The sequence below is a fragment of the Rhamphochromis longiceps genome, linkage group LG10 (genome assembly GCF_057381845.1).
Source record: "Rhamphochromis longiceps isolate RC_006_pf linkage group LG10, R_longiceps_female_GT1.1, whole genome shotgun sequence".
Classification (NCBI taxonomy): domain Eukaryota; kingdom Metazoa; phylum Chordata; class Actinopteri; order Cichliformes; family Cichlidae; genus Rhamphochromis; species Rhamphochromis longiceps.
Genome location: NC_140566.1, coordinates 13,484,002 through 13,511,445, shown reverse-complemented (window position 1 = coordinate 13,511,445; position 27,444 = coordinate 13,484,002). Strand labels below are relative to the sequence as shown.

The window sequence follows — 27,444 nt, the reverse complement described above, 5'->3', positions numbered from 1 at the left end:
TTCTCAGCTGAAATGTCATTGGTCGAGATTTGCTGTCTGCAAATGCAAGCTTTTTGGCAAGGAAGAAAAAAAAGGTAGCTTTGCAAAGATAACATGTGTGTTCAGCCAAATATATTTTAATCCTGTCAACTACACTATAGCAGCAAGTAAAATGTCAATAAAGCAGCAAGTAAAATATCAATAAAGCAGAATGCAGTAATAACCTGATATTTAACTGAAAAAGTACTAAGAAGAGATATAAAATGTTGACAGATATTTTATTGTATATGCTCATCTTAAACTGGAGAGCAGCAAACTAGAAGTCTCAGAAGAGAATCCAAGAGAAGCTCAGTTTATCCATAGACAGTATAAAACATGGAAGTAGCTTTGAGGCAAAAAAAAAAAAAAAAAGAAAGAAAGAAGAAGAAGCTGTATGAAAGAGTCTTAAAACAAACCAGCATTACATCATCTAAGGATCTGGTTTCATATCAGCCTCATCATATCAGTTTTTTAAAACCAAGATGGCAACGTCATCTGAAAGCTTCAAAACTTCAAAGACTTCAGAGACCAGGGAGCAGTGTCACAGAAGCTACATCCATTTCTATACTGTCAACAAGTCTTCCTTAAAAAAACATGATGAAATTAAGAAAAACTGTGAAATAAATCCAGAATTTTATGAAACATGCTGCTGACATAAAATTTTAAAACAAAACAAAAACATTGTAATATGTCAACATTTTTTCTTGGGATTTTTTTTCCAAATAAATAAAAGTTTTAACTTATTTGCAAGTCACTGCTTTTCTCTTTTTACTCACATTTTAATATAAGGTTAATATCTAAAAGTAGCCTCTATGGTGGAAGTGTTCCAGAGGTGCACGGGGAGAGTTTCTTTACAGGGAAAAATTAGATTTCAATCAGAAGTTTTTGCTTTTCATGGGCGGTCACAAAACTTTCTGAATGCATCACATCCACATGATCAGCCCAATAAATTTGTGTGAATGAACAAATTGAATTCAAGAAAAATACATCTATCTAATCATCATCGTCATCGTCGTCATCGTCATCATCATCATCATCATCATCTCCACTGCTGGGCTCAGACTCTTCATCGTCTGAACTGACCTCTTTTTTCTTCTGCAAGGCTGTCAGATGCTCTGCCTCCTCGGGTTTGCTGAAGCACCCCCACCAAACAGTCACACACAAACACAGATGCAATGAGAAGGACTATTTGTGGGATACTGGCTTCAATCAAAAGGGAAGCAAATATACAAAACAACACTGGTTTACCTCAGCAAAAAAAAAATATTATATATAGAGAAGGAGACACCCAGACTCCTCGACTTGAAACCAACCCAGCCCAGAGCCCAGAAAATCAATGAACTGATTCTTACCTTCAACAGTTCAAGACTTCTGCACTAAAACCCATTCACTGTTCCCTGGATCTTGGATTTATAAAATGACAAGTGCTGTGAAGCAACAGTTGTTCTTGCAGCTGCTGCTCACCGAGAAAGCAGAAGATTTTGCCCAGACAGCTTTCACCTGCCAAAGCTGTAATGTAACCCATTAGTAGAAGGCAGCAGAGCGCATTTAACTCAGTTCACCGCAGCAGTATCAGCTTTTCTTTATGTTGAAGACCACGTACAATTACCTCAAAAAGGTGCTCTAGTTAAAATTGACATCTATAAAATTTACAATAAAATAACCTGTGATTGAAAGATGCTAACTAAATGGTAAAATGCTAAAGATTATACAGAAAAACAGCCTCACTCATTCAGTTAGAACTGCTGCTGTGAACAAGTATTAATAACCACCATTATAAAAACCAACCATGATTATAATCCATAACCTACATTTAAAAAATTCTGTTACAAAGTATTCAGTAGTCACAATCAGGACCAACTTTGTAGAAAAGTCTCAATAGTATATACACACATACAAAAGTGTACAGACTGGAAAGGGTGTTTGAGCTCTAATACTGAAATAACTGAATAAAAAAAAAATACATTAATATTCAAGACATTCACAATAGAGGAAAAAACATAGACGAAGATGCCCTTATCCTTATTAGTCATCTCCTCCAGGAAAATCAACCCAACAGCCAACCAGAGTCCACACCAGTCCCAAAAGACAGAGTTCTCTGGCCCTCACCACACAGTTGGGTCTTTGAAATCGTGCTCGTGCAGCTCAAAGTCATCTTCCCTTCTCTTTTTCTTGTAGAACTTCACTGCCATAATGATAGTGAGAATGAGCAGGATTACACCACAAGCACCTCCAACTATGATCGCCAGGAAACTTATCTCAGAGAGGGACACTAGGAGCAAGAAAGAAGACAAGGTAAAGATGAATGAGCGACCCAGTGGTTAATCACACTGTCCTGCTTCATTCAATCATATGACACATACTAAAACGTTCTCTATTTTTTTTAAATGTCTCTTTTCCCTCACTGTACTGCTTCTGATAACGATGCGATGAATGAGTCAAACTTTTCATCTCAAAAGTAACAGAGTCGTCATATATGCAACGCATCAGTCTTTAAAAGACTTATTCTAATACATACACATACAAATGTCTCTGGTGCCTTACACACTACTGACCATCATTTGAAGTTACTGCAATGAAATTTTGGCTAAATAGCCCAGCCTGCTGTATTTTTCTCTGTCTTTGAATTCAGCCCTCTGTGGATTAATCATTTTAATTTCCCTCAAACAATGTGGCATCTTTTCGCTCCTAGCACATCATCCAGTCCAGATCAGAGAAGATATTGAGCATGATCTTTTTTGATCATTGTGAGCTGATGTTTTCAAAGTCTTCCTTTATTTGTTTTTAGCAGTTTAGCAGATTGTTTAGCAGATAACAAACTGTGTAGCAAACCAAATCATGAATCATATCATTCAATCCACGAGGTGTCATTTTTGATATTGAGGTCCAATAGTCTAACCTTTGTTGATCACTCTGAGGTTGATCTCTCCAATATTGCCTTGAAAGTCTGGAGGGTTTCTCACTTGGCAGCTGTAGGTGCCATTAAAAGTTGGATTCACGTCCTGGAGAGTGATGGAAGCATCTTTTCTCATGATATCTCCCGACCACACTACATGCCCTTTGAACTGCGGAGACGTTGGAGGGTGAGGCGTTTCATTCTCGTAGTAAAACAGCTGCCACATACATTACAGAAAAAGACAAAAAAAAGGAAGTGCAGAAATAGAAAATATTAACACACACTGGAAACTTTAAACATATAAAACTAGAAGCTAATACAAGACTGAAATTGAGAGGAAGAAATTAGGTATTATTTGAAAGTCTTATGGACTGAATTTTATTACATTTAAAAAAAATCTATTTTATACTCACAGACTCGCCGGGTTTTGAATTCAGGGGTTGGAAGTACCAGGATACTGTGACAGAACCTGGAGTCACTGGATGAGTACTACTGAAGGTGCAGCTTAGTTTCACATCCGTCCCGTTGACTGCTTCCATTTCCTTCTCCGTTCTAATTTCTATCCCAGTAACATGCCGCACACCTGAAATAAACACGACCAAACGAGAACAATCAAGATTGAAGTTAGTTCAAACTGCCCATTTCATTAAACACAGTAATGTCCTTGACACACCATGTCATGTGCCTCAGAACTTTACTGCCTTTCAATATAAAATGTGAGTTTGTTACTTTCTTATGGCAACGACATGACAATCTATTCCACAGCCTGACTGTGGTTTTACATGTCTGCCAGTACAACAACGAACACAGCAAATTGTAATTTAACAACATCTGTACTTGCACACCTACTATGAGGTTAGTGTTAATCTACCTCAAGATCTGCTAATTGGAGCCCTTTTAGGGAACTTTTAGAACAATCTGATGATAATGAATTACAATAGTCCAGCCTGGAAGCAATAAACAGATTAGGATGTTTCAAATTTTAGTGATATGTTGCAGATGAAAGATGGCAGTTTCAGAGACTTCCAGCACCAGTAAGACACAGGATTTCTTTCCATGCTAAATTAATGGGATGTGAAGCTCTTTAGTATAATGGTTAACAGATCCCTGGTAAATAAGGAAGCAGCTCAACACAGACAGAAGAATAAAAGTTAAGAAACCACATTAACCTTAATAAAAGAAGAGTAGTTACGTTTTTAGAAATAACTATTTTTTGTGCTATACAAATAAACTTGCCTTTAAATCTGAATTACTGAAAAACTTATCAACGCTTTCCAAGGCTCTGTGGGAGCACACAGCTGATACTCTTCAAATAATAATAATAATAGATTGGATTTATATAGCGCTTTTCAAGGCACCCAAAGCGCTTTACAATGCCACTATTCATTCACTCACTGGTGGAGGCAAGCTACAGTTGTAGCCACAGCTGCCCTGGGGCAGACTGACAGAAGCGAGGCTGCCATATCGCTCCATCGGCCCCTCTGGCCAACACCAGTAGGCGGTAGGGTAAAGTGTCTTGCCCAAGGACACAACGACCAGGACAGAGAGCCCGGGGATCGAACCGACAACCTTCCGGTTACAGATACGCTTCTCAACCCCCTGAGCCATGGTCAAACAAACAAGGCCAGTTTCAGTTCTCCTCTCAATTATCTCCTCCATGGCCGAGAGTGTGGGAACACCCCGTCAATGTATCTGCTGTGTTTACAGACCAAGGTTAATATTGTTAGTTACAGCTAAACTGAAAACTTAAACCAGAAGTGAAAAAATATTTAATTCACTAAAATCAAATTTAACTTTTGGGGGGGAAAAAACTACAACTGAAACTATTTTGTAAACTTGGAGAACTAACTTCACTCTGCGCAACTAACTGAAACTAAGATGACTTAAAGAGAAAAAAGTCAAAACTAAACAAAATGAAAACTAATTGGAAAAAACCAAAAGTACTGTGATCACACATCAAACAACCCTGCAGTCAGAGGTTATGTGCAAGTTTCCTGTTTAGAAGTAAGAATCACACTGCAAACATGGATTTTTTGTTAATTAAAGATGTTTCCTAAAATGTTGAATAGATTCCTGCTCAGATATCAGATATAGAAATGACTTTGTATGACCAAATGCTGTCCAGCTCACGTATCACATGTTAGTTAAAGAAGAATGCAAAATCCATGTTGCATATGGCTTAGATTTACATTCGAAAACAACACACAAGTTAAGCTGCAAATAGCAGCTGGTTCAAGTGGATTTTGGCGTCAGTTGCTCAGAATGACATGCAAAAAGGAAGATGAGTGACTGGCATTCTTAAAAACAGTCAGAAGACACCTCAAGACAACATGCAGAGAAACACAGTGAAAGAAAAGGAAGCCACAATAAAGGAAAAATAAAGGTTTGGGATCCATCATGAGCAGCACAAACATGCTGTACTTAATGTGAATGTATATGTTCGAACTTCTTCCAAAATAAATTAAAAGTCATTTTTATAGTTTTTTGCATAAAGTTGTATTGCAGACAGCTGCAGCTATGCATACATATTTATTTTTTAAATATATTATGTCATTTTATATAGAAAGTTGGGGCTCTGACTTCCTCTTTTATATATAAGCTGTTCTTATACAAGAAGCTTTTTCACAGTGTTTGGCTTTTGATTGTAAACATTACAGCTGTTGCTGAAGCCTTTAAATTCTCAAATGTCTACAGTCAAACCGACACATTGCATGTATGGCATGTTGATTTTTTTTTAATATCCACAAAAAAGTGGATATTAAAAAAATAAATATTAATGAAATTACTTGCATGGATTAAGGCATGAATTGTGGATAGTAACGGTATGTGTGGCATATATAGTCACTGGGCACTTCATTAGGTACAGCTTACTAATACTAAGGTGTTCCTTGCTGGACCCCTTTTTGCCTTCACAGCTGTGTTTATTCTTTGTGGCATAGATTCTACAAGGAGCTGGAAGCATTTCTCAGTGATTTTGGTCCATACTGACATGACAGCATTGCACAGTTGCAGCAGATTTGTCAGCTGCATATGCGTGATGATCTCCTCTTCCAGCACATCCCAAAGATGGATTCAGATTTAGTGACTGTGGAGACTATTAGGTACAGTGAACTCATTGTAGTTCGACCCTCCTGGCACTACAAGCTGTTCATTTTCGTGCCCCACCGTCCCTCCCTTCCTTCCTTTTTCAATTCATTCACTTCTCATTGGTACATGGGGATTTGCCTGGCCTGAGAGCTGCTGCCAGTCAACTCTCAGGCTTTCCCCAAACCACAGCCTCAATTTATGCTCAAGCCATCTGTCATTATCTACTAGAAATGCTGTGAAACCTAAAGTGAGGATGTGGTCCTAGCTAGTGAATTGTTATTTTCAGGAAAACAGTTTGAGATCAGTTTAAGAAGCAGCCATCATGAGATGAGTGATGCGGTCATATAAAGGGATGAACATGGTCAACAACAATACTGTGGTGTTTAAACGACGCTCCGTTAGTACTAAGGGGCCCAAAGTGCGCAAAGAAATTCTTTCCCTCACACCATTAAACCACCACAAGGCTGAATCACTGCAGAACAGATCCATGCTTTCATGTTGTTTACGTCGGATACCATCTGAATGGTCACAGAAGAAATCCAGGCTCATCATACCAGACAATCTTTTTCCACTTCTGTAATTTGTTATGCCATTTTTGTGAGTCTGTGCAACTTGTAGCCTCAGTTTACTGATCTTGGCTGACAGGAGTGTCACACAGTGTGCATTCTGCTGCTGCTGCCCACCTGCTTTGAGGTTTGATGTGTTGTGCATTCAGATGCTCTTCTGCACAGCTTGGTTGTAACAAGTGGTTATTTTAAGTTACTGTTGCCTTCATATAAACTCAAGGTAGTGGCCCATTATTCTCCTCTGACGGATACTGGATGTGCTTTCTTTTTCAGACCATTGCAGTTTCTGAGATACTCCGACCAGCCTGTCTGGTCTAAGTATTTCAAAAATGCCACTTTCACGGTTACTTGGATCCCCTTCCTTCCCGTTTTTTAGTTTGAACTTCGGCAGGTCACCTTGCTTAATTGCTTTGATCTGCTGCCATGTGATTGACAAGATATTTGCGTTAGCAAGCTGCTGAACATGTGTACCTAATAAAGTGATTGTCAGTTAAAAGTATGATCTAATACAAAGAAATAATCCATGGCTTCAAATCCAAACACGGTCTTATCAACGCCTGCTACGGCATACTAGCAGAAACTGGTCGCAGTACACGTAAGTGTACTTTATACTCTGTACTACACCGTGAACGCCCAAAGAATAACACGGGCTTTACAGCTCAGAGACCAAATAAGATTCCGAACTTGATGTTTCGTTTTATTAAACACGGTTGCCATGTTTGTGAAACACGTTAATAATGCGATGTACCTCCCGGAAGTTCCTAAAACTCACCTGTCAGGAAGAATCCTCCCAGGAGGAGCAGAGGTAATATCCGATACATACTCCGCCTGATTAATTCTTCTGTATAAATCCCTTCATGAAAGTTTATTAGAGTCCGGATCGCGACTATCGCTGCCAAAAGGACAAAGCCGTTTTTTTGGACAGTGAAAACCTCAGTGCACCTGTAGGCGGAGTTTTGCCTATTGCATAACACATGCCCATGTAATCTCACAACCGCTGAGTCGAAACGTGACACATTTCAACCCTACCTTCTTCTTACTCCTACTTTCTAAGAGCACATTCAGTTATTTACACAGCTAAATGCGTCAGACACCTAAAACTTACCAACTCGCTATAGAAAACAGTAAATAAGACAACAAAAAACGCCCTGAAGGCAAACTGCTTCCTCCAGTCAGTCAAAAACTATCTGAAAATGAATCCGAGCACCCAGAGTTGCAAAGGAAGAGTTACCAGCATTACAGCACTTTGCGTGGAGGGGCTCTTGTCCTACAATATCCCAGCTATTATAGGACAAGAGGCAGGGTCCAATCTGAACTAACTGAAATCCAAAGAAAATGGTTACAAGTTTGGAAGTGGTGCAATCAGAAGTTACCTCTCTGTGCAATTATGGTTAGATAGACACATTTACATTTTTACACCATAATACCAAGATTTGCTGTCAAAATGAATACTGAGAGATATTATATTACACAGGCTATCATCATACTTTCCCAACTTCTCTAGACAACATAAACAGTAGCTACATCCAGCTTTTACATACAGTCTATGTCATACGCTTGTCTTAAAAATGTAGTTATGCTGATGCAGGCTTAGATGAGTATATACCTTTATAATTTAATACAATGTACAGCAGAATCAGAAGCTCTCCAATTAGGTCTGACCAGGCAACTAATGTCATTACAACTGAGTCTGTCTTCCTCCGTAGTGGACCTGTGGTCTACACACCAAATCTAAGTAAGATATTCACTATAGCTTTACAAATTGTGGTCTGGGATACCAGTAAATCTATAAAGAGGATGCCAGTGTTTGTAAAAATCTCATTTTGAGGCTTTATCTATTTACTGATAAATTTGATATCCTTCAGGATTTGTCTTCACAAACAAACAAATACTTACAAAGCTAATCCGATGATAGGCACTGTTAATTTGAGTTTAATTGATGTTTAGTTATTCTCGATTTAAAAAATGACAAAACAATAAATTAAAAAGTTCTGACATTGAGGGAAATTCATAATGGTTTATTTACTTTCAGAGGTCTTCCAGGTATGTTTTAGGAGGTAAACGTATTGTATAAAAAATAGCAGCTGACAATATGAGTGATAAATGAAATGGAAAACATGAATCCTGGAGATCTGGTATGGCTCAGCTGTACTGTGCGGGGTATTTTAGCTGGTATGGGTGGCTTGGTTTGATCTACTGAAAACTTAACCGCGGTAAAGTGAGCCGTCATTTGTGAGCCGCGGTCAAGCCAGCCGCCTCCTATCCGCCGCATAAATTTCCTTGCGCTTTTACACCAGTCTTTACGGTAGCGCCTTTTCGCTTTATGTGCCGATTGAAAGACTATACCCGCGCGCGCACAAATTACAATGTAGCAGCCCGATACAGTCAATACAATTATGGAAATGTCAGAAATTCATTAAAAATCATCCTGAGTAGTTGAGGTCCAACTTTCAACACATCCCCCCTCTGGGACACCTACTGTACCTGTGTGCCAGGTTTCACCCAGATTTACTGTAGAATTCCTCAGAAATTAAAGGGTACTTGTATTCAATGCAATACAGCCAATGCACTACAATTGTGTCAATTTTCAAAAATTCATTAAAAATCATCCTGAGTAGTTGATGTCCAACTTTCAACACATCCCTCCTCTAGGACACCTACTGTACCTGTGTGCCAAGTTTCATCCAGATTTACTGTAGAATTCCTCAGAAATTAATGGAGACATTTATTCAATCTAATACAGTCAGTACAATAGAATTATGTCATTTTTCAAAAATTCATTAAAAATCATCCTGAGTAGTTGATGTCCAACTTTCAACAGATTCCTTCTCTGGGACACCTACTGTACCTGTGTGCCAGGTTTCAGCCAGATTTACTGTAGAATTCCTCAGAAATTAAAGGGTACTTGTATTCAATGCAATACAGCCAATACACTATAATTATGTCAATTTTCAAAAATTCATTAAAAATCATCCTGAGTAGTTGATGTCCAACTTTCAACACATCCCCCCTCTGGGACACCTACTGTACCTGTGTGCCAAGTTTCAGCCAGATTCACTGTAAAATTACTCAGAAATTAATGGACATTTATATGCAATTCAATACAGCCAATGCACTACAATTATGGAAATTTCAGAAATTCATTAAAAATCATCCTGAGTAGTTGAGGTCCAACTTTCAACACATCCCTCCTCCGGGAAACCTGCTGTACGTCTGGGCCAAGTTTCAGCCAGATTTACTGTAATATTCTTCAGAAATTGCAGGGAACTTATGTTCAGTGCAAGAAAGGCTGAAAGACGACCACCACTGAACAAGACACACAAGCTGAAACGTCAAGACTGGGCCAAGAAATATCTCAAGACTGGTTTTTCTAAGGTTTTATGGACTGATGAAATGAGAGTGAGTCTTGATGGGCCAGATGGATGGGCCCGTGGCTGGATTGGTAAAGGGCAGATAGCTCCAGTCTGACTCAGACGCCAGCAAGGTGGAGGTGGAGTACTGGTTTGGGCTGGTATCATTAAAGATGAGCTTGTGGGGCCTTTTCGGGTTGAGGATGGAGTCAAGCTCAACTCCCAGTCCTACTGCCAGTTTCTCGAAGACACCTTCTTCAAGCAGTGGTACAGGAAGAAGTCTGCATCCTTCAAGAAAAACATGATTTTCATGCAGGACAATGCTCCATCACACGCGTCCAAGTACTCCACAGCGTGGCTGGCAAGAAAGGGTATAAAAGAAGAAAAACTAATGACATGGCCTCCTTGTTCACCTGATCTGAACCCCATTGAGAACCTGTGGTCCATCATCAAATGTGAGATTTACAAGGAGGGAAAACAGTACACCTCTCTGAACAGTGTCTGGGAGGCTGTGGTTGCTGCTGCACGCAATGTTGATGGTGAACAGATCAAAACACTGACAGAATCCATGGATGGCAGGCTTTTGAGTGTCCTTGCAAAGAAAGGTAGGGCTATATTGGTCACTGATTTGTTGTTGTTGTTTTTTTTGAATGTCGGCGAGGATTCCGCACGGCACTCCCCTCCATTCACCTCGCGAATCTCCGCTCTCTTCCAAACAAAGTCGACGAATTACTGCTCTTAAACCGGACTAACAAGGACTTTGCACGCTCTGCTGCCCTCTGCTTCACTGAAACCTGGCTCAGTGAGCGAGTCCCAGACGCTGTCTTAAATCTGCCGGGCTTCCAACTTCACCGGGCGGACCGCGAAACAGAGCTCTCAGGGAAAACAAAGGGTGGTGGAGTCTGCTTCTACATTAATGAAGGTTGGTGTACTGATGTCACAGTGTTAGAGAAACACTGCAGCCCACACTTGGAAAGTTTTCTCATCAACTGTAAACCTTTTTATTCACCGCGGGAGTTTTCTTCCTTCATGCTGGTCGGAGTTTACATCCCTCCACAGGCCAACGCGAACAACGCACTGTGCGAGCTGGCTGACCAGATTACTACCCTGGAGAGGAAATTCCCGGATTCCTTTACAATTATTCTTGGGGATTTTAACAGAGCAAACCTAAACTACGAACTCCCTAAATACAGACAGCATATAGACTGCCCCACCAGGGACAACATCATACTGGATCACTGCTACACCACTCTAAAAGATGCCTATCGCTCTGTGCCCCGGGCAGCTTTGGGACATTCTGATCACTGCATGGTCCATCTTATTCCAGTTTATAGGCAAAAACTCAAACGTGCCAAGCCTGTAGTCAAAACTGTGAAGAAGTGGACTAACACAGCAAAGCAGGAACTGCAGGACTGTTTCGACTGCACTGATTGGACTGTTTTTGAAGCTGCATCTGAGAACCTAGATGAGCTCACGGACACTGTGACATCATACATCAGTTTCTGTGAAGACGTGTGTGTGCCAACAAAGACCTTTTGCACATACAACAACAATAAACCATGGTTCACTCCTAAACTCCAACATCTTCGCAAGGCCAAGGAGGACGCCTACAGAAGTGGTGACAGGGTCCTGTACAAGCAAGCCAGGAACACACTGACCAAGGAGATCAAAGCAGCTAAAAGGATCTACTCCCAGAAGCTGGAAGAACGGCTCTCAGCCAACGACCCTGCATCAGTGTGGAGGGGCCTGCAGGAAATCACCAGCTACAGACGCCCCCCACCCACTATTGAAGCAAACAAAGACCTGGCCAACGAGTTAAACACTTTCTATTGCAGGTTTGAGACGGACAGACTCCCACGCCCCACCCTCCCCTCCCCAGGGACATTGCTTCAGACATTGACCCCCAACACACCTTCCACCTCTCCCCCCTTCACCCTGCCCCTCCCCAATCAAGACTCAACGACCACCCCCACCCTCCCCAATCCAGACTCAACGACCACCACCACCCTCTCCATCCCAGACTCAACGACCTCCACCACACCTCTCACCCCCCTTTCCTCCTCCCTGAAACTAAGGGTGAGCCGACTATTCCAGAAACAGAAGCCCAGGAAAGCCCCCGGACCAGATGGCGTCTCACCCTCCTGCCTCAAAACCTGTGCTGAACAGCTGGCTCCCATCTTTACTCGCATCTTCAACAGATCCCTGGAGCTGTGTGAAGTTCCCTCCTGCTTCAAACGCTCCACCATCATCCCTGTTCCCAAGAAACCCACCATCACAGGACTGGATGACTACAGACCTGTCGCCTTGACGTCTGTGGTCATGAAATCCTTCGAACGACTGGTGTTAGCCCATCTGAAAGACATTACAGGCCACCAGCTGGACCCTCTGCAGTTTGCCTACCGGGCAAACAGGTCAGTGGATGATGCAGTGAACATGGGGCTGCATTACATCCTGCAACACCTTGACCGCCCGGGAACTTATGCCAGGGTCCTGTTTGTGGACTTTAGTTCGGCTTTTAACACCATTGTGCCTGAACTTCTTTCCTCCAAACTCTCCCAGCTCAGCGTGTCACCAGCTACCTGTCAGTGGATCACCAGCTTCCTGACAGACAGAAAGCAACAAGTGAGGCTGGGGGAGATCACCTCTGAAACCCGGTCCCTCAGTATTGGTGCCCCTCAAGGATGTGTCCTCTCACCACTACTGTTCTCCCTCTACACTAACGACTGCACCTCCAATAACTCTGCTGTCAAACTCCTAAAGTTTGCAGATGACACCACTGTCATTGGCCTCATTCAAGATGGTGATGAGTCTGCATACCGGCAGGAAGTTGAGCGGCTGGTACTCTGGTGCAGTCAGCACAATCTGGAGCTGAACACTCTTAAGACTGTAGAGATGACAGTGGACTTCAGGAGACATCCCTCAACTCTGCTCCCCCTCACCATATCAGACAGCCCTGTGTCGACTGTGAAGATCTTCAAGTTCCTGGGTACCACCATCTCCCAGGACCTGAAGTGGGAGACCAACATCAACTCCATCCTCAAAAAGACCCAGCAGAGGATGTACTTCCTGAGACAACTGGGGAAGTACAGTCTCCCACAGGAGCTGCTGATCCAGTTCTACACTGCGGTCATTGAGTCTGTCCTGTGCTCCTCCATCACAGTCTGGTATGGAGCAGCCACTAAACAGGACAGGAGCAGACTGCAGCGGACTGTACGGGCAGCAGAAAGGATCATCAGTGCCCCCCTGCCCTCCATCCAGGATCTGTACCTCTCAAGAACCAGGAAACGGGCAGGGAAAATCATCGCAGACCCCTCACACCCTGCACACAGACTTTTTGATCTGCTGCCCTCTGGCAGACGGTACAGAAGCCTGCAGACCAGGACCACCCGACACAGGAACAGTTTCTTTCCCCTCGCCATCTCCCTCCTAAACAGTTGACCTGTCACACTGCTCCCACTGCCAGACTGCAACTGCACCTTATGTACATTTTGTAGTATTCATTCCACCTCATTCATTTCTGTATTTTATGTATATAAGGTTAGATTCGTTATTTATAGTTGGTTTACATAGCTTTGTGTATGTATGTGTAATGTGTATATATAGACACTTGTGTGTGTGTGTGTGTGTGTGTGTGTGTGTGTGTGTGTGTGTGTGTGTGTGTGTGTGTGTGTGTGTGTGTGTGTGTGTGTGTGTGTGTGTGTGTGTGTGTGTGTGTGTGAGATTTACATTGCTGTGCTTGAGAGCCACCATCTACCAGAACCAAATTCCCTGTATGTGTCTGCACATATACTTGGCCAATAAACACGATTCTGATTCTGATTCTGATTCTGAGATGTATATTTGTGAATGTGGAGATGTTATATTGGTTTCACTGGTAAAAATAAATAATTGAAATGGGTATATATTTGTTTTTTGTTAAGTTGCCTAATAATTATGCACAGTAATAGTCACCTGCACACACAGATATCCCCCTAAAATAACTAAAACTAAAAACAAACTAAAAACTACTTCCAAAAACATTCAGCTTTGATATTAATGAGTTTTTTGGGTTCATTGAGAACATGGTTGTTGTTCAATAATAAAATTATTCCTCAAAAATACAACTTGCCTAATAATTCTGCACTCCCTGTAGGTCTGTTGACAGAGCTCTGTACAGGTCTGCTCGAGCTGACCTGAAAAGGGGTCCCACCTGTCCAGCAACAACACATGGCATGGAATAATAGACATCATAAACCACAGAGGCAGAACTGTGAAAACAGAAAACCTGAGTGTGCAGCTAGCAGAGGACATAAACAGCTTCTTTGCCCGCTTTGAAACACCACAACAGCAGCATTCATCTGCCTCAGCCCTGCTCCCATCCTCATCCTCACCTGGTTCCTGCACCGCTCCATTCACTGTAACGGAGCACGATGTCAGATGAGTGTTCCTAGCAGTGAACCCCAGGAAGGCGTCCAGACGGAATACGTGGTAAAGTGCTAAGACCACGTGCCCACCAGCTCACCCTCATCTCCACAAGAATCTTCAACCTCTCACTGGATGAAGCAGCCATCCCATCCTGTCTAAAATCAGCCACAATCATCCCAGTACCAAAGAAGTCTCCCATCACCAGCCTGAACTATTATTGCCCTGTGGCCCTCACACCGGTAATCATGAAATGCTTTGAGAGACTAGTCCTTCAGCACACCAAGGATTACCTCCCCCCAGAATTCGACACCCACCAGTTTGCATACCGTGCAAACAGATTCACAGAAGATGCCATCACCCTCCACTCGGTGCTGAGTCACCTAGAACAGCGGCAGAGCTACGCCAGAATGCTCTTTGTGGACTACAGCTCACCCTTCCACCACTCGCCCATTGAGAGCCTACTAACTTACTGCATCACAGTATGGTACAGCAGCTGCACTAAGGCGGATAGAGCCACCCTCCCAGCATGTTTGCAATGAGTAGGAGATGCTCTGTATCTCACTGTACAACTGTATAGTGACAAAGGTATTGGGTTCTTTTCTAAAAATTGCTATAAACAGAGGAACCCAAACTGATGAAAAGTGGCGAATATTTTTTTTCAAATGACTATTTTTAGTGGATTTTTGATATAGAAGCAGAATGACAGAATGTTAAAAGAAGTTACTTTTAGTCATTCTAAGCTGGGCATTGCGTTCTCTGGCTGTTCAAAGCCATGGAACTTTAGACTTTCCAAGCAAATAATGATGGCCATACTGATGTTCTTTTCAGTACATTTTACTTTATGTTCATTTTCATTTTTATGATGTTTCTATTTTTACATAATTCCTCCCACATAGCAAAATTGGTATGGCCTGGATCTGTCCCACACAATGTGCTTACACATGGCCTGCGTACCGCAAAGAATGACGGCCCTATGGTGGCCCAGATCTGGTTTACCAGAGGTGGCCCACACATGAGCCAGCACAAGGCCAGTTGCAGACACACTGCTGGCCCTGTGCTGGCCCAGAACAGTTTCAGCTCTGGCCCCAGATGTCAGCCTAATGTGTACCTTAGCCATGTAAGCCATGTAATAACAACATGTGCTGGAACATAATAGTGCAAAAGTAACATGACGAAACTCTGTTCAGACAGTGAATGGACTGATTCTTATACAGCACTTTTTTACTCACCCATATTACTCAAAGTGCTCTATACAGCATGTCACATTCACCCAATCAGGCCAAATGTGGCATGCCATCACATAAACAGTGCCATCTTACCATGCCAGAAGTCAGCCAGCAGTGCCGGCTTGACACCAGATCCAGGCAAGACCCGTCTGCTATGTGGGATGACTTGTTCTTTTGGCATTTTAGTTGTGGATTATGTTTGGACTGTGTCTCTTGCCCTTTCAGTATTGTTTCCTTGTGCTTCTAAGTGTCCCTTTGTTTCTTTTTAGGTTATGTAGTATGGGTTAGAGATATTTTGTATGTTGTTTTTGTTTAATAAATCCGCCTTTTGGATTATTCCCTGATGTGCCTGAGTTCTGTTATTTAGTGTCACTTTGAAAGGACACACATCCAGCATTGACATATAATTGTTCTTTCAATTTTTGATAAAGATTACAGTGAATTGAGATGTAACTTGGCACACAGGTACAGTAGGACGCCCAGAGTAAGAAAGTGTTGAAAGTTGGACCTCAACTATTATGGATGATTTTTAATGAATTTTTGAAATTTCCATAATTGTAGTGTATTGGCTGTATTGAATTGCATATAAATGTCCTTTAATTTCTGAGGAATTTTACAGTGAATCTGGATGAAACCTGGCACACAGGTACAGTAGGTGTCCCTGAGGAGGAATGTGTTGAAAGTTGGACATCAACTACTCAGGATGATTTTTAATGAATTTTTGAAAATTGACATAATTCTATTGTATTGACTGTATTGAATTGAATATAAGTTTCCTTTAATTTCTGAGGAATTCTACAGTAAATCTGGATGAAACTTGGCACACAGGTACAGTAGGTGTCCCAGAGGGGGAATGTGTTGAAAGTTGGACATCAACTACTCAGGATGATTTTTAAGGAATTTTTGAAAATTGACACAATTGTAGTGTATTGGCTGTATTAGATTGAATAAATGTTTCCATTAATTTCTGAGGAATTCTACAGTAAATCTGGCTGAAACCTGGCACACAGGTACAGTAGGTGTCCCAGAGAAGGAATCTGTTGAAAGTTGGACATCAACTACTCAGGATGATTTTTAAGGAATTTTTGAAAATTGACACAATTGTAGTGCATTGGCTGTATTAGATTGAATAAATGTTTCCATTAATTTCTGAGGAATTCTACAGTAAATCTGGCTGAAACCTGGCACACAGGTACAGTAGGTGTCCCAGAGAAGGAATCTGTTGAAAGTTGGACATCAACTACTCAGGATGATTTTTAATGAATTTTTGAAAATTGACATAATTAAATTGTATTGGCTGACTGCATTGGATACAAGTACCCTTTAATTTCTGAGGAATTCTACAGTAAATCTGGCTGAAACTTGGCACACAGGTACAGTAGGTGTCCCAGAGGGGGGATGTGTTGAAAGTTGGACATCAACTACTCAGGATGATTTTTAATGAATTTTTGAAAATTGACACAATTGTAGTGCATTGGCTGTATTAGATTGAATAAATGTCTCCATTAATTTCTGAGGAAATCTACAGTAAATCTGGATGAAACTTGGCACACAGGTACAGTAGGTGTCCCAGAGGGGGGATGTGTTGAAAGTTGGACATCAACTACTCAGGATGATTTTTAATGAATTTTTGAAAATTGACACATTTGTAGTGCATTGGCTGTATTAGATTGAATAAATGTTTCCATTAATTTCTGAGGAATTCTACAGTAAATCTGGCTGAAACTTGGCACACAGGTACAGTAGGTGTCCCAGAGGGGGGATGTGTTGAAAGTTGGACATCAACTACTCAGGATGATTTTTAATGAATTTCTGAAAATTGACATAATTCTATTGTATTGACTGTATTGCATTGAATACAAGTACCCTTTAATTTCTGAGGAATTCTACAGTAAATCTGGATGAAAATTGGCACACAGGTACAGTAGGTGTCCCAGAGGAGGGATGTGTTGAAAGTTGGACCTCAACTATTCAGGATGACTTTTAATGAATTTTTGAAATAAACATAATTGTAGTGCATTGACTGTATTGCACTGAATATGAGTTTACTGTGATTTCTGAGTAATATTACAGTAAATCTGGGTAAAAACTGGCCCAGAGGTAAAGTAGGTGTCCGAGAAGAGGATTGTGTTGAAAGCTTGGCATCAACTTTTAAGAATGATTTTTAATGAATTTTTGAATATGCAACCAGACTGTCACGATGGCTGTATTGAGCTGTTCCATTGTAATTTGTGTGCGCGCGTGCGTGTGACTGTTCACGCGCGTGCGTGCGTGCGCGAGTCTAGGCTTTCAATCAGGATATAAAGCGAAAAGGCGCTACCGTAAAGACTGGTGTAAAAGCGCAAGGAAATTTATGCGGCGGATAGGAGGCGGCTGGCTTGACCGCGGCTCACAAATGACGGCTCACTTTACCGCAGTAAAACACAAGCAGAGATGTGTAGGGGCTCCATCTGGTGGTTCATTTTGGTATGAGTTATTTTTCCCTAAGAGTAGCGACACTTCTTTCAAACCTTTCATTGAGCTTTCAGGGCACGTCTACACACGCAGAAAAGCAGTGGACTGTTTCAGTTGGTTAACAAACACCGCTGGGGACTTGGCTGGGCAATGTAAGGATTAAGAGGGAAAAGGCATTATAGAAACATAATACAAACAGGAGAAAATAAAGGAAGAACTAAAAGAATTTAAAGAGGTTTTAGTGATGGTGAATCATGCCATATGTGAAATCAAAGTAAAGACAATTTGTGTTTAAATAAATGTCCCAGGATATTTTTTAGCATGTCTTATCTGCCAGTTTGTAAAATGTAAAAGTGAGCCAAACAAAAGCAACCTCGAAGTTTCCCAGGAACAAAGAAAGGCTATTATAAAGCTGATTTCTGTTACTGAAAAAGCCACAGGTTCTTCAAGAGTCATGAAGAATGCTTACACTGAAAAAAAGAAAATCTGCATTAACAATGGCTGAGGCTCAGTTTGTTTAGTCGGAAACTGGAAGTGTTGGAGTCAGTGAGGGACAGGAAGTCACTGAACAAACTGATCATCATTCACAGCCATTGCTCCCGCTCCATTAGCCACACACTAAAGAGACTGCAGAGCCCATTCTTCCTCAGACTCATTCAGCCTCGCTGAACACTTCAGGAAATCACTCCTAAACAACTGTACAGCTCTCCTTTTTAGTGACAGGTGAACACACCTGTCAGAACATAGGATTACAGAGATATTTCTGTATCAAACCTTCTTGCAGCTGTTTCTTAGATTCATTAATGACATTTATTAAAATGTTTTGTACTCATTTGTGGTAGAATTCTCTTTTGCACAGTCTTAATCTTGTCTTTTTTTTTTAATTCTTCATTTTGTTTTTCTGGAAAATGTGAAAGGTAGATAAAGATTAACTGTTTTTTTTATTATAGTTCTTGTTTTTTCATTAGCTAATATAGAAATTTCTGGGGGTTTTTGTTTGTTTGTTTATTTACTACAGAAGGATTTCTCTATCATCTAGAAAAACTGCAACATACTATTGAAATTGCACTTCTTTTTGATATATTAAGATACTTTAGGTACTCAGAGTGTTGGTAAAGTTACTTACTCTGACAGAAAGGGGGGATTTCACTGTTTGTTCCACTTAAGATCAAAGCGGGGTGTATGTGGTGGTGGCCACTGGTGGGCTAGTGGTGGTTTGACATTACTGATGTAAAGCATATTTCCGCCAAATGTAGACCTACGGCCAGAGAGCAGGAATGTTTTATTTCCTGTGTTTTCCACAGTACTAGAATGCAGCATTTGCTCTAACGACCGTGATGCAATGCGGTCAGCTGACGCCGGGCTGGCATCAACGAGAGATCACCGTCGCACTCCGAAAACTAAACTGCACGACATACTCAGACATAGGAGCATGTCTTCATGTCTGGTCTTACACTAACTATCATCATCAAAAAATTTGATATAATTTCATTGTCAGAAAAATGCGAAGTTGTTCAAACACGCGACCACCTACCCATGATTCCTCGCGGGATCAGCTGTTGCGGTGGTGTGTTTTTGCCCTGCGGTTTCTCCTGAGGAAAAACCTCCCCTCGGTGCTGTGTTTTGGTGTCAGCGACCTCCGCAGCTTACAGAAGGTAGCTGTGCCCGGGTTTAGGTCAGGTGCACGATAGCACTGATAAGACTTTGAACTCGGAAGAATCCACTCTTCCTTCGATCGGTGTTTCGGCTGGTGGTGTCGAGCGGGCACTCTTGCCACTGGAACGATCTCTGTGCTTTCCCTCTGACACACCTTTTGTTGTCTCATCTAGCTCGAGGCTGCTAACACTTGCTAGCGAGCATCATACGCGTCGACTCCCTGACAGCGGTGCAGCGAGGCCGGGGAATAAAAAGTTAAGGGTCACCCAGGAGAGCCGACAAGTGACACCCTGCCAGGTAGTTTGTCTTGTAAATAAATAAGTAATTTAATTTTTTAAAAATATTTTTATTTGTTTATTTTTTTTAAATTAACGACGAGCACGACAGACGTGTATCAGAGATGCAGCCACAACAGTCTCCAGTCATTAGCAAGCAGCTAACAAGCTAACGTCTGATAAACAGTAGCCTAGCGGAGTTAATGCGATCTGCTCTGTGATCTCTAAACACCCGCACTGAGAGCGAGAGTGGCCTGCAATCCGCATTAGGCCAGTCTGTCTGCTCCCGAAACGCTAAGCCGCTGCATCACCCCGCTGCTCTCTGCTAGGTGGTGCAGATGCTTTCCTCTGTGCCCGGCATCAGCATGACGTCCTTCCCCCTCCTGTAGGTCGCACCATGTTTATTGCATGTGTAAATAAGCGCTAGGATTTCTTTCAGGATGAGTGGGGATGACGTGAACCCAGCAGCAGTCCCTCAGCCAGTAGAAGATGTTCAAGGAGATGGACGGTGGCTGTCACAGGTATCAGAATACTTTATTAATCCCGAAGGAAATTAGGGAAACTCTATTGTTAGAGTGTTGTAAACATTTACTCTGTATTATCATTAATACCTCATATCCTTCTGATGTATGAAGGCGGTCTGAATGATGTGCATTATTTATCAAAGATAGTTCCCTTATGTGTTTCCATGGTAATTGTTAGTATTAAGTCAGTGTTTAAATAAATAAAGTAAATAAATAAATAAATAAAACCAGTTGTATAATTCAGCTCAGATGGGATGGCACTTTGGATCTGCACCTATGTGTGGCTTTGATAAGTAGGAGTCTTCTAAATTTTGCACGCTGTCCCCATCAGGAGTTTCTGTGTGACGCTTGGAGCGCTTACGATGTGAGACTTTTATTGCTGAGAACTCTTGCAAATTAAACTAAAGCTTAGTATAATATACATTTCTCATGTTAATCGATGCGCCACTATAAGACATCGCTTCGATTTGGTGACCTTAGTCTGAGATTATGTTTTTATTTCTAATTCTTAAACACAGATGTTTATGACTGTGCTGCAATCCCGTGAAGCCAGTTAGTGTTGTTCAAGGTTCTTTATTTGTCACATGCATAGTTATACAAGGATAACACACAGTGAAATGTAGCCATTGTCAGTTGATGTTTTGATCTTCTTAATAATATTAGTGTCTGAATAAGAATGGATGACAATGTTGATAACATTTATTATAGTAGTTATAAGCTCATGATCTGACTCAAAGAAAAGGCCACTAAATAAATATCAACCATGTGCTCACAATTTTTAGTCACTAAGAAGACTTTGTTTGTTCCAGTGCATCACTTTGTTTGGCTTGTTTAGTGGATCTTTCTAGAAAGTCTGCACAAAGTTAATCCTCCCAAAGCTAATAGGGCAGTCATTGAGACAGTCTGTTTTACTCGGAGCTCTCTGTCAGATAGGGCACCAGACGCATCTCGCCTATAACAAGCTTGAGGTTTTTTATCTGACTCTGATGGCTCACGACTGTCATCATACCGCTCAGATTTAGAGAGTCAAAACGCAGAGTTTTACATCAGGGGGCAAGTTCTCAGAATCAAGCAGAGAGGGGTTTATTTTTAATAAATTAAAGATGTTCTTGTATTTGTCGGGTCTGTCATGCACTATATCACCAGCTCTCTTGGGTTTTTACAGCATTCAAGGTTTGTACAGGAGTGCAAGGATGCTGAGCCAGACGTGCTCTTTGTGGGGGATTCCATGGTACAACTAATGCATCAGTATGAGGTCAGAGTAAAGTCTTAGAAAACATTTTTAAATTAAACAGGACACATCTGGATGTGATTCATGTGTTTTGAATTGCACAATAAAGACAGCAAATAAAAGCCATACGTTTATCTTTGCTCACTGTTGATTTTTCTTGATGACGCACTAGTTATCATAATCGACCTGACTCAAATGCATATTCATGGTTTTCTGTCCAAAGGTGTGGAGGGAGTTGTTCTCCCCTCTTCACGCGCTCAACTTTGGCATTGGAGGGGACACCACCTGTAACGTACTGTGGAGGCTGCAGAATGGAGAGCTGGAGAACATTCGCCCCAAGGTGAGACGAGCCCGCTAACAGAAAGGCCACAGTTTCACATTTCACACACTCTGACCTCCGAGTTTTGTGACTTTCATGTAGATCTTGAGCTCTTTCTTCATAAGTGCAAGTTTCAGCATTGACCTCGGCAGAAGTCAATGCTCTTTAACTTCTTTGTTAAACTTGATATTCATCCATTTGGCTTAATTGCTCTAAAAAAACCCCAAAATGTCGCTTAATTGTGTTGTATCTCATATGTTATGTCATTCGCTTTGATATAAATTCTGCAGGGTTGGACGTGTTTAGCGGAAGTGAATAAATTGTCTGTCCTCTTGTCCAGGTGGTGGTGTTGTGGGTAGGAACCAACAATTATGAGCACACAGCAGAGCAGGTTGCAGGAGGAATTCTTGCCATTGCAGAACTGCTCACTACTCGCCTCCCCAAGGCAAAGATAGTTGTCCTGGTAAGTTTAGTCATATGTTGCATCTTGTCTTGCTTGTTTGTCTTAAACTCATATTTTGAGCTAGAACTTTCAATTATATTGACATTTGTTCCTGAGCATTAACATAAAGGCTCTTTAACATGGTGATATGCACACAACTTGAATACAATTTCAGGTGCCTTAAATAACATGACTGAGGAGTTGATGCCACAATATAACCAACAGACAGAGGAAAGTTAGTTTCCTTTAATTGTGGGCACACAGTTTGATATTAGTTATTAGAAACTCGTCTGCATACAGATTGGTTGAACATGTGTAGCTAATAAAGTACACGTCTTTTACTTATGTACAAGTCATCACTGTGAGCTCAGAGCTCAGTTTTTTCTCATGTTGGATCGGTATAGTCAGTAGGATCATGGTTATAACTCTGGCTGAGCACAGAACTCCTACCATCTGCTATTCAAATCTTGTTTCAGAGGCATCCATCAGGAGATATTTGGCTTAAAAAGAGTGGAGGAAGCTAAAACAGCTTCTTCAGAGGTGCCTAAGGAGTGTTTTGAACAGTGAATCATTCAGAGCTTGTCTAGTAGAGTCCAAGAATAAAAATATGGCACTTGAAATTAGCACGATATGTCTCCTTTAATATAATAATTTCAGTAAATAAGTCAGCTCTGTTTCTGTGGTCCTCAGGGTTTGTTGCCTCGAGGGGAACGGCCCAACCCACTCAGGGAGAAGAACGCTGCTGTTAACGCTCACCTGCGCTCCTGGCTGCCACGGCTGAGCCAGGCTCAGCTCTTGGATGTGAGCAGGGAGTTCGTCCACTCTGATGGAACCATCAGCACTCAGGACATGTTTGACTTCCTTCACCTTACTTCAGCAGGTTACGACTCTGTGGCCAAGCCCCTCAGTGACCTGCTGCTGCAGATTCTTGAGGAGACGCCAGAGGAGAGACGAGCATCGCTGGTTTGAGGGCTACGGCCACGAAGCACACTTCTCCAGAGGCATGTCTCATCTCCTGCTGCTGCAGTGGCTGAGACATGCCCCTGGTACCTGAAGGAGGAAGGGCTCACGCTCAGGGGGATGAAGAAACCTGATGTGAGTGGGCCCACGTGGGGTGTGGGATCACATTCTTGAACAGAGGGTTGGGTGTGGGAGAGGCGGCGACGTGGGAGAGAGACCTCATTACCGACGTAGACACTGTGATTGCAGTAGTAATGTGAAACGGATTCACCAAGTTCGTGCAACTCTTAATTTTAGACTAGATTTAATGAGATCACGAGGGACTGCAGTGGCACGTGCACACAAATTAATCTCGGCACGTGGATAAAACGAGTGTTTTGTCCCTCACCTGTACTGCAGGAACACAAAGCACCATCTAATTTATTTCTTCATGTTTTAATATCCATAAAACAATTCCTTGCCAAGTATCTCTGTCAAACACATGTCCCTGCTCATTGTGCGCTTAGATGGCAGAACCTTAGTCAACACTGGACAATGTTATGAGTGTGGCCAGTACACCAAAGAGCAGTGGTTTCCAACACAGAGGGGGTCCAAATCCTTCCTTTGAAGGTACAAATAAACTTTCATTAGTCAGTTTTAAGAATAAAGAGATATTTCTGCTACACTTAAATCTCTTCAGTGTCATTCAATCTCCCAAAAATCATAAAGAATCAATCAAGTTACCCCTCAACAGTCCACGAGATGAAAAGCAACTGCTGCAGAGAAGATAGCGCTGAGATGCACGCTGTTTACCAGTGAGCAGTATCTAAAAGAACTAACTCTATTTTGCTTAATGTGTAACACTGCAATGCATAGAGCATATTAAATCACTCTAATAGTTTTTTCAGTTCACTAATTATGTCTTTGTGTACGTAAACAACTGCTCTGCGAAGCGAGAGCACTTAGTTTATTTAATGTTCACTTTTGAACTTGATGTGTAACTATTGTTTGAAACTGTTAATCACTATGAAATGTATCACTGCATAATTCACTGCTACACACACACACACACACACACACACACACACACACACACATGCGCGCGCAGATTAAAATTATTCTGGTTCCTGTGTTGCGCAAATGTTCAGTTCGAGCCACATCTTGCTGTTCGCTTCATGCTTGTTTGAAACTGAGCCTCAGCTTAAATGTAAAAAGGCTTCTGTGTTATATTACTCAGTCAGTGAATGTCACACATTGCTGCTTATTTATTAGTGAGATTTATGCTGCTCAATCCACTTCTCTGGTAATCTTTAGGTCTTCCAAAATACCTCCAGCCTCTCTGCTAAAGTACGAAGCTTCTGTCCGAGCTAGCAGTAGTGTTTACATTGTGGAATAGCGTCATTAATTAGATTATTTGAATGTTTTTAAAATAGGTTATATGCATAAAATGTGCTGCTTTTTTGCAACAGTATGCTTGATTTTGTTTGTCTTATAAAGCAAAGTAAGAAGATTGGAGAAAATCAGTGGCTGTCCTGCTTTTGTTTTTTCTTTTTTTTTCCTTTTTAAAGTATTTCTGATCATGAATAATTCCTGAGTTAGGCTGATTGATGTGCTACATACTGCATTATCCAAATGTTCATTCTCAGACCAGCTCTCTCTCCCTCTCCCTGCTTAACACCTAGATGTACAGTAATCTCTCCTCCTCACTTCTTGCCTCTTTACTTGTGGCCCGTCGTGTTTGTGGTTGAACCTCGCCCGACCCCGCCATCCTGACGTACATGGTGTAGTTATTGAAGTGGGGGGAGTCTAGCCACATGGTTAAGCTGAACGTACTATAATCATGCTAACTACTATAAAGCATCACAGGCCATGTAAAGAAAACCTTTTGTCTGTGAGCTTGCTGCAGCCGCCTGTTCTACACTGTTTGCGACAGAGTCTGCTGTCGAGCATCGAGATGTCAAATGTTACTGCTGTCTTAAGCTCTGCACATTTGTGTGACGTGTTGAATATAAATGGTGTACGTGTGCGTGCCTTAAGCGTTCATGAGGGCGGGTGTGTACAGCGTGTCCGGTACCGGATTGTGTGAGTGTCATGAAATGACAATGTTGGGGAAGAATGACGTTTGTAAGCTGGACTCTGTGTTTGCTGTGACACAGTATTTGCACTGTTCTGGCTTATTGTTATGTTATTGAGGTAAAGCATTCCAATAAATAATAAAATAATGAAAACAAGGACCTAATCGTGTTTTGTTTTTTTGTCTTTGACATCAGCAAATAATGATTTATTTTGTAAAATAAGAGGAGGAAACCTGAATTTGAGGTGCTGGATCCGCTTTTGTATTTTTCAGTGCTGTGTGTAAGTGTTACACGGCAACAAAGGGAGCCATTTAATCAGAGTACCAAATTGAGAAAGACACTAATAAGGCTCACTGCTTGTTCCTTGGCTCCATAGAGTTTCTCAATGCTTAATTAGTTTGCTTTCACTAAGTTTATCCCCCTAATGTAACACTTCAACGGCACTTGGTTGCAGTGTGGACTCATTAAACAGATTAGGTGCACTGCTCAACTGTGACTGCGCGCACGTTACATTTTTCTCCCGCCTTGATTATTGTAACTCACTTTTCACATGCCCATAGTCACAGCTGTTCCTGCATCCGTTCACTGGCTTCCAGTTTTATGTTAACATAAAACGCTGTACATGGACAGAGCTTCTGGGACCTTCTTGGAAGTTATATTTGTCACAATTTTTGCTGCCCTCTCGGCCTGATCTCTCTTGAAAAACACATTTTTAATGTCACTGAGACCTTATATCCCAATAAATAAATAAAGAATATATGAAAGTCACTTTGCCAACAACAGCTTTTACCTTGTGAATGTTTTTTCTGGCTCAAAATGACTTCATGTTATTCATGAGCGATATGAGAGATGACAGATTACAGGCCAACAAGTCCTTTATAACAGTTTCAATTCCTGCAGTAATTTTCTGGCAAATGCCGGGAATCACTTTTTGGCAGACGATCAGTTTTTGGCACAACGCCGGCCTCTCCCATCCTCTAACCAGGGTCTCCTAGCTGTCCCCAGCTCTGATTTTATTGCTTAGCCTTTCCTTAATCTTTTCCCCTTTATTTTGGGCCATTGTGTCGCTATTTGTGTGTATGTTGGATTGAATGTCTGATCGTAAAGTTGATAATGTGTCTGTCTGGTGGAATGTGGATGTTTATCTTGAATGTGTGGCTTTTATTCAAACTGTGAAGCATTTTGTAACTCTCTGTTTTGAAAAGTACAAATAAAGTTGTTTCTTTCTGTCAGAGGCACGAGGTCTTCCTGTTGACAGGTTTTGTTATAGTTTTTTTAATTGTGTGGATCAGTGAAAAATGAAAATAAACACATGTACACCCTGTCTACAGACCGCTTAGTCTAAATATCCCTTTAATATTTTTGGAACTGTAAAAGCCAGCCATGTAGACCCAGGATAAATATTGCAATTTTCCTTCTGTCAACACACTGTTTGAACGTGAACTTTGTAATCCCAGCAGGCATCAGAGGAAACACCCTGATGTAATCTGCTCCTGGTCCTTTGTGCGGTTCCTGCTCTGCTCACCTCTGCCCCAGATTTCATCTTATCTATGACCCTGTGTTTTAAAGGTTTGTAATGTTTTGCCAGGTGGAATGATTGGTGCAGCAGATGAAACACGCTGCTGGCTATCAAACCAATAGATCATCTCCCTCAGACAATAAACAGCTCACACAAACAGCCACAGAGGCTCATTTATCATGAAAGTTGTTCCCAAATTTTTACAGCAGAAGCCAAAAATTGCAGCCTAGATTTGTGTTTTCCCCACATAAATCATATTTATTCAACTTACAGCAGCCTGACTCATTATTTTCAGCTGCAGTGACTCTATAACCCAGCAGGGGGCACTGTCGCCTAGCTCAGGAAATCACTTGTGCTACACAGATATGCCTGTGACTCCATTTATTGAAACACACACACACAAAATGCAATAATTTCAAAAGTTTTGCAGTTGTATTTTTTTTTTATGATTCCCACCCTGCAA

At 41.5% G+C, this 27,444-nt stretch overlaps 3 protein-coding genes across 5 annotated transcripts; 2 read left to right on the top strand and 1 right to left on the bottom strand.

Moving 5' to 3' along the window:
* Nucleotides 1–372: 372 nt before the first annotated feature.
* Nucleotides 373–19,669, bottom strand: mpzl2b (myelin protein zero-like 2b). Of its 2 annotated transcripts, none has more exons than XM_085420276.1 (5): nt 19,536–19,669; nt 3,328–3,497; nt 2,918–3,131; nt 2,128–2,290; nt 373–1,150 (listed from the first exon to the last, which is right to left on the bottom strand). In XM_085420276.1, exons 1-5 carry the CDS (start codon nt 19,537–19,539, stop codon nt 1,012–1,014), a joined length of 690 nt encoding a protein of 229 aa, XP_085276402.1. In that variant the 5' UTR covers nt 19,540–19,669; the 3' UTR covers nt 373–1,011. The 2 variants fall into 2 exon arrangements, with proteins under 2 accessions (XP_085276402.1, XP_085276401.1); XM_085420275.1 differs by lacking the exon at nt 19,536–19,669 and adding an exon at nt 7,340–7,534.
* LOC146660422 (uncharacterized) lies at nt 10,886–15,835 on the top strand. Its single transcript, XM_085421599.1, has 3 exons — nt 10,886–11,993; nt 14,639–14,805; nt 15,817–15,835. Exons 1-3 carry the CDS (start codon nt 10,947–10,949, stop codon nt 15,833–15,835), a joined length of 1,233 nt encoding a protein of 410 aa, XP_085277725.1. The 5' UTR covers nt 10,886–10,946.
* On the top strand, nt 19,352–25,619 carry pafah1b2 (platelet-activating factor acetylhydrolase 1b, catalytic subunit 2). Of its 2 annotated transcripts, XM_085420278.1 has the most exons (7): nt 19,352–19,656; nt 19,831–19,954; nt 20,372–20,453; nt 21,622–21,711; nt 21,911–22,027; nt 22,347–22,469; nt 23,139–25,619. In XM_085420278.1, exons 3-7 carry the CDS (start codon nt 20,373–20,375, stop codon nt 23,415–23,417), a joined length of 690 nt encoding a protein of 229 aa, XP_085276404.1. In that variant the 5' UTR covers nt 19,352–19,656; nt 19,831–19,954; nt 20,372; the 3' UTR covers nt 23,418–25,619. The 2 variants fall into 2 exon arrangements, with proteins under 2 accessions (XP_085276404.1, XP_085276403.1); XM_085420277.1 differs by lacking the exon at nt 19,352–19,656 and having other exon boundaries at nt 19,698–19,954.
* Nucleotides 25,620–27,444: the final 1,825 nt, after the last annotated feature.

Coding starts and splice junctions, on each gene's coding strand:
- mpzl2b (XM_085420275.1), bottom strand. CDS start 7,388: ATGTATCGGATATTACCTCTGCTCCTCCTGGGAGGATTCTTCCTGACA. Junction 3,498..7,339: donor GGGAGGATTCTTCCTGACAG/GTGAGTTTTAGG, acceptor TGTTTATTTCAG/GTGTGCGGCATGTTACTGGG. Junction 3,132..3,327: donor ATTCAAAACCCGGCGAGTCT/GTGAGTATAAAA, acceptor TGTATGTGGCAG/CTGTTTTACTACGAGAATGA.
- LOC146660422 (XM_085421599.1), top strand. CDS start 10,947: ATGCTGGTCGGAGTTTACATCCCTCCACAGGCCAACGCGAACAACGCA. Junction 11,994..14,638: donor CCTCCTCCCTGAAACTAAGG/GTGAGCCGACTA, acceptor GACACCCACCAG/TTTGCATACCGTGCAAACAG.
- pafah1b2 (XM_085420278.1), top strand. CDS start 20,373: ATGAGTGGGGATGACGTGAACCCAGCAGCAGTCCCTCAGCCAGTAGAA. Junction 21,712..21,910: donor AACTAATGCATCAGTATGAG/GTCAGAGTAAAG, acceptor TTCTGTCCAAAG/GTGTGGAGGGAGTTGTTCTC. Junction 22,470..23,138: donor AGGCAAAGATAGTTGTCCTG/GTAAGTTTAGTC, acceptor TGTGGTCCTCAG/GGTTTGTTGCCTCGAGGGGA.